Raw genomic sequence first — 10,829 nt, 5'->3', positions numbered from 1 at the left:
GCTGGGGAACACTTTATCCACACTAATTAGCTGCCTGCCTAATTACCAGGACTCCAAGTCCTTCAGTTACAGAGCATTTCCCCAGAACCATTTAATCACTTCAGGAAAGAGTCACCACGTGAACATTGTGCATTAAAAGCAAGCACTGTTCTGTCTCCTTGGCAAGAGGTGCAGTCACACGGAACTGGGCAAGGGAAGGCTGAAGCAAACTCACCTGCTGGGCAGAGGTGAACTGCAGGAAGGCAACAGCCCTGCTGCTGGGATCTTCTCAGTGTCCTTCCCAGTGTTCAGCCAGATAAGGGGAGAAATCTGGAGCAGAGCAAGGCTGCTCCCAGCAGCTTTGAGGAGCTGGGACCCACACTGGTTTTGCTGGGATGTGATCCTCATCTGACTGTATTCCTGTGCTCCAGGGGCCGTTGGGTTTGCCCTGGCAGGAGATCAGGCAAGAATTCCGTTCCTGATGTGTCCCCTGGTCCAGACCAGCCAGGAGGGGAGCACAGTGCTCTACCAAGAGGAAACTGGGAATGCATGGATGCTCTAAGGTGTGTGCATCAGTTTTCCCCATTGTAAACCAACAAATTGCCCTGTGTTGATCATGGCAGCTGAGATGGCCATAGACACCAGCCATAGGCTTGACAATAAACACAGACCCTGCAGGGGATGGGACAGAGCCCAGGCCGATCTTGGACTGGAAATGGCATTTCTATACAGGACTCGACTGCTAATGTTGAGCACTACCACAGCCTACCAGCAGGAAGGGAACGGGACCTGTGACTGTGCTGAGCTTGCCAGCATGAGAACAATTTCTTCTTGGAGCAGACTTCAAATCCCAGCTAGGCTATATGGAAACAGAGGCTATGCTGCTGCCCTGATGGGGGAAGGAGAGGGATAAAACCTCTACCCTTATGGATTGTTTAGGGTGTGTTAGAGTTCCCAAACAATGTCAGCTAAAAGAGCCCTCGGGAGAGGGGGAGAAGCAGCTCATGTCAATAGAAACTCCTTTTTCTCATCCCACAAAGCCAGGGGACACTCCACAGTGGAGCCATGTCCTCAGCCACTTTGTGCCTCAGCCTGCAGAGACAACACAGCCACAGAGACACACTTTCTATGTTTATTGCATGCAGAAGAATGACCCAACTAGAAAACGCTCTGGCTCTTCCTCCTTTCTGGCCATGAACACATTTAACCTACTACCAGTGGAGTTCTCACAATCAACCCCCCTTTGCTGTCACAGCAGCGCCCGGGGGGCTGTGGAGACCCCTTTTACACGCTCACGATCACACTTTCTTCCTCGCACGGCCAAGCTGCATTGGGAAGCAGATAGCTAAGATAGGAGAGTGTGCAGCCCTAAATGCTAGATGCTCTGTTCCTGTGATCGCTGCTGCCTCCATGGGGAGGGGTGTTTTGAAGGGAAGAACTCCTAAAGGAACCAGATCCTGTATGTGCCTGAATCCATTCAGTGCCTGAACCGTGAGAGCTTGGGGGAACGGCTCGCCTGTTGGTACCGCTGATAACCCTCTGAGGTGGCTGGGAGCAGCAGGAAGCTGCTCAGAGAATCCTTCTGGCACAGGGCCATGGCCTCCTTGTAATTTATCTTCTCTTTAGTGATAGGGTCAATGAGATCCTTTTCATAGTTGGACTCATCCTGGAGCCTGTTGGCCAGGTTGCCTGTTATCATCCCTGTCTGGACAGCTTCCAGCACGGGGATGCGACCGGTTTTCTTGGGATCGATGAGCCCTCCAGTTAGATGCTGGACCTCTAGATAGGGGAAAGCACTCTCCTTGGTTATCCATCCCTTCTGAACTGCTTCCCCCACAGACAGCCTTCGCTTGGTCACCGGGTCCTCAATCCCTGTGAAAGCTTTCTGAGCATTAAGCAGTCTCTGCATGTAGGTCCTGTCAATCAGCCCCCTCTCAACTGCCTTATGGACTGAGAACCGGTCCCGAGAAATGAGGTCTATGATGCCCCCTGTGGCAGCCTGGGCTTCTAGGAGCTTCTGAGCCGTCATGGGATCAAGCAGCTTCTTTACAACAGCAGTCTTGATGTTGTACTTGGTGTCAGTGGTGGTGTCATACACCCCGGCAATGGGGGATGTATCATCACAGAAGCCCTTCTGTGAGGCTGGGGGGAAGAAGCTTTGGGTTTGGTGAGTGGTGGGTGACGAGACTGGGGATTTGGAGATGATGGAACCAATAGAGAGAGATGGGGGAGGCTTGGATTCCCCAGCCACCAGCAAGGCAAATTCAGAGATGGGAATCTTGCCATCCCGGTACAGCTGATATTCCTCCTTTGTGATCCTCCTCAGCCTTAGTGCATCATCAATGGAGTACTGCTTCCCACTTTTCTTGTCAAGGAGCAATGAGACTTCCCCATTTGGGCCTAGGGTGGTGATTTCCTCCCAGTCACATTCCAGCTCTTGCAGCTGGATGTACTGACCTCTGTCTATAATACCTCTCTTATAGGCCTCATAAGGGGACATATCCTTCCCTGTCTCAGGGTCCAAGATAGAGATCTTGGTGGAGAGGTTTGTCTCTCTCATCTGGGTCTCATGGTTGATTTCTTCCCGGTTGACTCTTGACTGGAGATCTCGAATCAACCTCTCCTTGTTGTAGATCTGATCCTTCTCCCTAAGGATGTCTGCCTCCAGCAGGGAGAACTCATGTTGCAGCTGCTTCTTCTTCTGCCTGTCATTCTCCGTCCGCTGGTTAAGCAGTTTGGACTCCTCCCTCAGGAAGAGGACTTTCTGTTGTTTCTGCCTCTCCAGCTCCCGCAGTTCACTCTCCAAGCTGGCTCTCTCCTGGATGGCCAGGTTCCTGGCTTTCTGCAGCTCTGTCTCTTCACGAGCCCATGTCCTCTTCATGCCTTCAGCTCTCTCAATCTTCTCCCTAAGCCTCCGCACCTCCTCTTCTGCCTTTTGCTTGGCTCCCCTCTCCCTGTTCAGCAGCTCCCAGATGCGTGCACGTTCATTCTCCAGTGCTCTGTCCTTTTCTACTCGAATCACTTCCTTGTAGATGGTCTTCTCCTGGGATTTTGTTTTCTGCAGGACATCAACTTGCATCTGCAGGTTCTTACATTCTCTCTGCAAGTTCAGCACCTCCATCTTCTCACGGTCCAGCTCCAAGCGTAGGTTGCTAGCAGACTGTTCAAGGACTGGATCCTTCTCCAACTTGACCACTTCTTCCATAATGATCTTTTCTTGCACTGGGGCTGGGCTCTCCTCCAGCTCCTTTATTCTCAGTGTAATTTGTCTCATCTCCTTCTCCAGTGCAAGCCTCTTGCTTCGATCCTCCTGAAAGTTAAGCAACTTCTCCTGCTCTTCCACCAGCACACGAACCTGCTGCACGTCACGTTCCAGACGACGCCTGTTGCTTACCTCCTCATCCAGACTCCTGCGCAGCCTGTTGTGCTCATCTCGGAGCTTCGGATCCTTTTGAGTCAGTATCACCTCTTGAACTACTACCTTCTCCTCTGGCTTTCTCCTCTCCAGTAGCATGTATTTATTCTGCAAGTCATAGATTGCATCCTCTGCAGCTCTCCTCTTTTGAGACATGTTACGCACCTCTTGACGGAGGCGATCAGCTTCTTTTTCCAAGAGCGGATCATTCTCATAGCGGATTACTTCCTTATTGACTAGCTTGGTTTCTACCTTGGATCTCTCCCTCTTCCATTCATCCCTTTCACCCTGCAGCCTAATGAGCTGCTCCTGGGTCCTGCCATTGGTGTTCACTAGTTCATTGAGCTGCTCTTTCAGCCTGTCTATTTCTCTGAGAATCTCTGGACTCTTCTCATGTTTCACCACCTCTTCTATAACCTCCTTAAGTTCCACCACTGGTTTCTGAGACCTGAGGATATTGAGCTCTGCTAAGGCCTCCTCCACTTCACTGTCAACCTTTGTCCTTTTCAGAGTAACTTCCTGCAGCTCCCTTTTCAGGTGTGCAATTTGCCGCTCTGTTTCAGGATCCACCAGGAAAATCTCATTGACCCTCTCTTTAACCTCTACCCTCGGTTTTTGCTTCTCTGCAATACTGTACTGGCTCTGCAGCTCTCCCAGCTCACCTGTAAGCATCACGTTTTTGCTCCTCTCTTCTTCAATCAGAGTTTTCAGCTTGGAAGACTCTCTCAATAACTCCGGATCCTGCTCTACCTGCTTCACCTCCTTAACAATAATTTTGGGTTCTGCCATTTCAATTAGTCTTTCCACCTCCTCAATCTTGTTCTTCACTTTCACTATGGCTTCCTCTGCAGACTTCCTCTTGAAGGATTCCTCATCAATTTGTAGCTGCAGGGTCCTCACAGACTTCAGCATTTCTGGGTTTTTCTCCAGTTTGATCAGCTCCTTCACCACCACTTTCTCTCGGATGTTGGGCTGCTTTCGCTCCAGCATGTGCAGCTCTCTTTTATGATGCTCAAGTTCAGAAGCAGCAGTCAAGCTTTCCTCCTGGAGACGTTTGATCTCCTGACGAAGACTGGCTGCTTGGCTCTCTAGGCTTGGATCTCTCTCAATTTTTGTGATCTCTTTGGTGAGGAGCTGGGCAGGAGTGTCTTTCTTCTCACTCTCCATCTGGGCAAGCTTCTGGCTCATCAAGTCAATGTCTTCTTGCAACCTCTGCCTCTTTTTACCTTCCTCTTCAATCTGCTGTGCCATCTTAGACAGGTTGCTTTCCACCTGTGGGTCTCTGTAATATTCTATCACCTCCTTTTCTTCCACTTTTTCAATGGGCTTCTGAGTCTTCAACATGAGCAGCTTGTTTCTGTGTTCCTCCAGGTCCCCTTCAATCTTGGCCACTTTCCTCCTTTCCTCCTCCAGCTGTGATTTCAACCCCTCAGATTCCCTGCTTGCTGTGGCTCTGCTCTCTGATTGCTGGGTTTGCTCACGTACAGCTTCAATGTCCTCATGCACTTCCTTCTGCAAGGGAAAACCAAAAAGGAATTAAAACAAGAATAAAGGCAAGGAAAGCAAGTCCCTGAATCTGGCACTGAGGCCTTTCCATCACAAGGTGCAGTAGGACACAGAAAGACAGAACTGGTACAGAATCCACAGAGAACCACCAAATACAACTGTTGATAAACGGCAAAGAGCTGGGGTTGTTCAGCCTGGAGAAGAGAAGGGGAGACCTTAGAGCAGCTCCCAGTGCCTAAAGGGGCTGCAGGAAACCTGGAGAGGAGGTTTGGACAAGGGCCTGTAGGGACAGGCCAAGGGGAATGGCTTGAACCTGCCGGAGGGGAGACTGAGCTGAGCTCTTAGGCAGAAGCTCTTCCCTGTGAGGGTGCTGAGGCGCTGGCACAGGGTGCCCAGAGAAGCTGTGGCTGCCCCATCCCTGGCAGTGCTCAAGGCCAGGTTGGTCACAGGGGCCTGGAGCAAGCTGCTCCAGTGGAAGGTGTCCCTGCCTGTGGCAGGGGTTGGAGCTGGAGGAGCTTTAAGGTCCCTTCAACCCAAACCATTCTGGGTTTCTATGACACATTCTCAATATCTCAAGCAACTGACTTGGTGTCTTCCCCCCTATCATGAGGTGCTGCAGCAGCCCATAAAGGTGCTTTGTGCTGCCTTGCATCTGCAGCTGAGGGAGGGTAACATGGCCAGTCCCCACTATGCAGCTGGTTCACAGCAGCATCACAGAGTGCCCCAAGTTTAATCTCTTGTCCTTCCTGAGCACATTGAAAATCATACAGTCCAGAAATCTTTAATACAGGTGAATCAAGCTTGAAAAAGGCATAGAAGTTCTATTGCTTTGGAATGTTTCCAGAAGTTTGTGAGCCCTAAATACCAGCCACAGCTGAATCTGAAACTCTGTCTGGGAACATGGATTAGATGTAGCTGAGAACAGGACCAGTGTCAGTGAAACTGTGGTAACTCGTGGTCTTTATCTCACTGGGGTTTCCATTCCTGTCCTTCCTCACACTTGGATGTGGAGATCTGGGGAGGGAGCGGTATGATCCGCTCTGACTGTTTCCAGACTGACAGCTTTGGAAAGATCATTTCAATCCCCCAAGCTAGAATACCCCAGTCTTGCCAGGAGCTGTTAAGCTGGTACCTTCTCAACAATCTTCTTTGCAAATTCCAGCCGGCTGAGCTGCTGTTTGTTTGCTGCTGCCAGCTCCATGTAGAGCTTGGCTACATCATTTTCCTGAAACAGAAACAGAAGTGAGAGCTTTGTCCTCCTTGCCCTGGCACAGCTCTTTGGGATGGCACACTCTGCCACCCCTCCTTTCACCTGGATGTATTTTGTGTACTGCAGTATTCCAGGTTTTGTGTCTTCACATCTGGCTTTCTAGAGACACAGAGTCTAAGGACTCATGTAGGAGATCCTGTCCCCTTCAGCTGAATGCCTATTAGGTGCCTACTAACCTACATATGGTCCAGACTTACAGATTCACTTTGGGCCACACATGGACAGCAGCGGGCAAATAGCCCAAGGTGATGCAGGAGAACTTGGGTGCAATTGGGAACAGCACACAGGAGCTCTGGCTCAGTCCTGTCCCCACACACCTACCCTGTGTTTTATCTTCACACACCATATGGTAAGGAGGCATCATCAGCAATCTCAACCAAAGGTACCAGGCACACCCCTAATTCTGGATCACATGCTGCTTTGACCAATAGACAAAGAGATCCCTCACGACACTTGATTTTGGGATTAGGACCATGATTACTGTAAGGCTTTAAGGCTGGATTAAGGCTTTGCAGAGGACATGAGGTTTGGGCAAGGAGCTGGACAACTATTTCCATGCCTTTATCTTAACATTTTACCTGGGCCTGGATGCTTTCTTGCAGGGGGGTCACACGCAGCCTCTTTGCAGCAAAGTCAGTCAGGGCAGGGTCCAGAGAAGAGCTGTATTTGCCTGCTTGGAGCTCATAGTCCTGTTAAGAGCAGAGACAGAAGAATCAGTTGGGATCTCTCAGGTGGGACACTAAGGGAGTGCTGCCTGGGAACACCCAGCCGTACATTAAGCGTGGACTGCACGTTCCGGGATAGTCTGATCACTGCGTTCTTCTCTGGCTCTTTGCTTTCGATCTCCTCCATCAGCCTCTGCAGAAGACACACAGGATGTTAAGGACAGGTTGAAATACAGAAACCCACTAATACTGTTGACTACGCAAGCAGTAGCTCAGCCTCGTACTGGAGTGACGAGAACAGGAATACATTTAAGAAGAGGTTTTAGAGGATCTCAGCAGCACTCTCACTTGCCCAGGACCGGCCATACTGATTTATCATGTATGAGATAAATACCAGCCAACACAAAGACTTCCACATCTCATCCTCTGAGCTAGTCAGCTTAGGATGGGCTCAGGGAGAGAAAGATGCAGAACCCAGATGCAACATCTCAGCCCAAGGTGCAGTCTTTCAGGATCTGTGTGTGCCCTCTCCATGGAGAGGTTATCAGCCTGGGGGTGACTGGCACAGATGAGGACACCAGCACTGAGGATGAAGGCAGCTGGGTGAGATACATCATCTGTGGACTGCAGTCACTGCCTCCTTGTTCTAGTTCATTCACTGTGATGGGTGCAGCACACAACTAGGAGCTGTTCACAAGCAAATTCCCCCATCCCAGTAATGTTACAGGTTATGATGCTTGCCCCGGAACACACCTTCTGTGCCTGCAGCTTGTAGTTGATCTGGCTTGGCCCATCAGTGGTCTTCACTTGGTGCTTGGGCAGGTTGTTCATCCAGAACATCAGGTTCTCATTGGAGTTTTGGAACTGCTGGTAGGTGAGGCTGATATTTCTGAGGGTCTTCTCTCTGCATAGCACAGAAGTGATAAGGAACATAAAGGGGAAGGACAAAGATTCATGTGCAAGTTCCTAAAAAGACACTACGGTGAGAATGTCACCACAACAAAAACCAAGACAGCAAAAATAAGAGGGTGATAACTGGTCCCCGAGTGGGGAGCACAACTGTGCACATTGTGGTTGCTCCTGCAACCTGGGAGGATGAGAGGAAGAAAAAGGCAAACAACAGCAATGCCTGTGAGAATTATTAAACATCAGGGTCTCTCTGGGCAGGGTCAGGGACCAGGCAGAGGTCAGCAGTCAGCTACTTAAGGCCACCTTCTCACAGCTATCTGGAAGTTCAAAGCCTCTGCTATGCATAGGAAGGTAGCAACTACACAGCAAGACAGGCCTAGTCCTCAGCATTCTTTAAGAGTGTTCAGGATGGTTCTGCAATGAAGAACATATTCCTGGGTCTCTGACTAATGCTGGCCCATGTCAGCTAAGAGAAGCAGAGATGATGCCATAGCTCCTCACCGCTGGTCCAGCTGGTCTGCCACGGCATGGTAGCGGTCATTGAGGAGCTGCACCTCCCGCTTCTGCCTCGGCAGGTCAGGGCAGTACTCCTGGAAGTTGTTCTGCACAGCGCTGCAGCTGTGCTCAGCATCCTTGAGTCCCCGGTTCAGCTTCAGCACACAGTCCTCTTGGGCCACCACCTCCCGCTTCATCTTCTGCAGGAGGAAACAGGACACCTCCAGGTTTGCATCAGTCAATGCACCAAACAGAAGTACTTAATACTCTTACTCACTGTGCAGTACCTGGGGGGTAGTTAGGCTCTCCAAGAGACATGCAACATGGAAGAGATGGAGCAGTGAGACTTATTCAGTAAAGAAGGTGGAAAGCAAGGTGGGTTGGACAGTGCATGGAGCGGAAGGGAAAAGTTTTGAGGAAGGCAGAAAAGGATCACTGTGATGGGGCAGGGAGACTGGGAGAAAAGGATGGGGCAGGGAGATTGGGTGCAGGAAAGAATAGGGATGAGTGTAAAGCAGAGCAATATAGTTTAGATGTTAAGGGGTTCATAGCGTATTTTAGGGACCCCAAAGGTAACCTGAGAGGGCCAGAACTTTCTGCTAGCCAGTGAGTGCAGATCAGCCTCCAACATCAGTGTAAAGCCTTCAAAGAACTGGTCCTTAGAAAGGCTTGAGGTGCTCAAATAAGCAAAGTCCAGCTCTCCCCACTGTTGCTACCTGAGCTCAGAGATCTCCCTTCCTTCACGAAGACCCTGATGCTGCCCTACCTGCAGATCATTGGCCCGATCCTGCAGAGCATTGGGGGATGCAGGAATGATGCTGTCCTGAGCCAGCTTGGCCTCAAATGTGCTGACAATCTTGTCTGTGTTATCAATCTGAGTCTCCAGGTTCAGGGCAGCCTTAGCCCTGGGTAAGGGAAAAACAACAAGGTTAGCTATAGAAGACCCCATTCTTCTGATTTTGCATGTTTAAGCTTATTTAACATCAGAGCTTCTGCAGCATGGCAGAGAACAAGTACCATGTACACTCACCACCCTGTCATGCTACCCAGAAACCAAATATGTTGCATTTCACTGCATACAGCGGAGCTGGGACACACACCCATTGTAGTGGACTGTCCACAGATTATGCACAGGAACTCCTTCAGAGGTACTTTTGGTGATGGATGGGAGGTTTCCAACCTGCACTGCCTGGGATGGACCTCTACCAATGCTCATATAGACCAAAAGCATCTTCTCACGCCTCTGTGTTGCTACCTCTGTGCAAATACTTCCTTCCCTCATCCCCATCAGGCCTTGCCATCATCACTCACTTCTCGTTGTACAGGCTGGAGAGCATACTGACATCATTGTATTTGCTCCTGAGGGCGTTCAGTGTGACAGGGAGCTGAGAAGCTGAGGTGCTGGTGGGTTTCTTGGAAAGGAAGATCTCACACTCCTTCTGCAAGGCATCCTTGGCTGCCCCCAGGTTCTCAAGTTTCTTTGTTGTTTCCTGGCACATCAGAGGGGAGCAGAGTCACCCAACACAGTCATAACAGGGCTGTTGCGAAAACATGTCTCCCTCAGGGACAGGTTTTGCTGTGGGGATAAGGGTGCAGGAGCCCTCTCATAAGGAGCTGGCCCCTGGGGCACAGCCCCAGCCAGACTGTGGCTGTCTGGCAATGCCAGGGTATGGGAAAGGGATCCAAGGAGGCAGAGATGGAGGAAACCTACGTGCCTGAGTCCATCCCTCTGCCAGGGCTGGATAAATACCCACAGGTGAAGGTGTAACAAGCTGAACTGCTACAGACCCAGAGCTTATCACAGAGGAAAGGAGGGGGGCTCCAGGGCACTGCCTCTTTTCCTGCCCCCCCCACATCTACCAGTCTGTACTCCCCATCACGTGAGCCAAAGCTGGTCCTTGGAGTAATTCCCTCTATCCCAGTCTTTTATGCTACAGACTTGGGAGTGAAGGGTGACAGCATACCTGTGGCAAGGCTGAGGACACCCCAAAACCGTCTCTGAAGCAAATAGACCATCTTGCTACAGAGCTGAGCCAAGAGAAAGGCCTGCATTTGCCTAGAGTTTGGGTTAACCTGTCCCATTCCAAGGGCTCGAGCCAGCCTAAAAGCCTTGCAACAGCAGCATGGTGTTCTTTGAAGCACAAGCTGTCATCTCCCGTGTAATTCCTGTATCAACCTATTTGGGGCCAAGGACACAGCACCACCAAACTCACCCTGCTCCAGCTCTGCCGCAGCAGCTGCACCCACCTGCTGGTGTTTGATCCTCCTGGCAAGGTCATCTGTGGGATCACTGAAGTTCACTGGAGACCTCACGCGGTTCAACACCTCCTTCTCCACCTGAATGAGGTCCTTGCCAACACGATCCAGGCTACTGAGAAGCTGGTCAGCCTGAGGGTCATCCTGGACTACAGGGGGGCTCCTGGACAGAGCTGCAGTGAGACACAGCATAGGTTAATCCCTGTTTCCCATCTGCCATCCCAGCCTTGGTGCATGGCCCTGAGAGCTCTTCCATGCATGGTCCCTAAAGCTCCCTCTCATGATAACCCTGCTACAAAGCTCTCCCCTTTGTGTTTTGCAGCTCTGAGGCACA

General features: G+C 50.7%; 1 protein-coding gene across 1 annotated transcript in view; it reads right to left on the bottom strand.

The window, feature by feature from the left end:
* Positions 1-1,097: 1,097 nt before the first annotated feature.
* EVPL (envoplakin) overlaps positions 1,098-10,829 on the bottom strand; it is a 35,304-nt gene continuing 25,572 nt past the window's right edge. Inside the window, exons 14-22 of the mRNA XM_061354371.1 lie at positions 10,487-10,668; positions 9,551-9,729; positions 9,006-9,144; positions 8,246-8,439; positions 7,589-7,739; positions 6,945-7,028; positions 6,749-6,859; positions 6,033-6,125; positions 1,098-4,906 (exon numbers count right to left, since the gene is read on the bottom strand). Coding sequence (XP_061210355.1) covers positions 1,457-4,906; positions 6,033-6,125; positions 6,749-6,859; positions 6,945-7,028; positions 7,589-7,739; positions 8,246-8,439; positions 9,006-9,144; positions 9,551-9,729; positions 10,487-10,668 — 4,583 coding nt within the window. The 3' untranslated portion in view covers positions 1,098-1,456. The remainder of the gene's footprint in view (positions 4,907-6,032; positions 6,126-6,748; positions 6,860-6,944; positions 7,029-7,588; positions 7,740-8,245; positions 8,440-9,005; positions 9,145-9,550; positions 9,730-10,486; positions 10,669-10,829) is intronic.

The sequence above is a fragment of the Neopsephotus bourkii genome, unplaced genomic scaffold (assembly GCF_033783945.1).
Source record: "Neopsephotus bourkii isolate Nb327-2 ecotype Australia unplaced genomic scaffold, CSIRO-AGI_Nbou_v1 NB_72, whole genome shotgun sequence".
Taxonomy (NCBI): domain Eukaryota; kingdom Metazoa; phylum Chordata; class Aves; order Psittaciformes; family Psittacidae; genus Neopsephotus; species Neopsephotus bourkii.
Note: the sequence above shows the minus strand (reverse complement) of the source record. Positions and strands in the feature narration are given on the sequence as shown.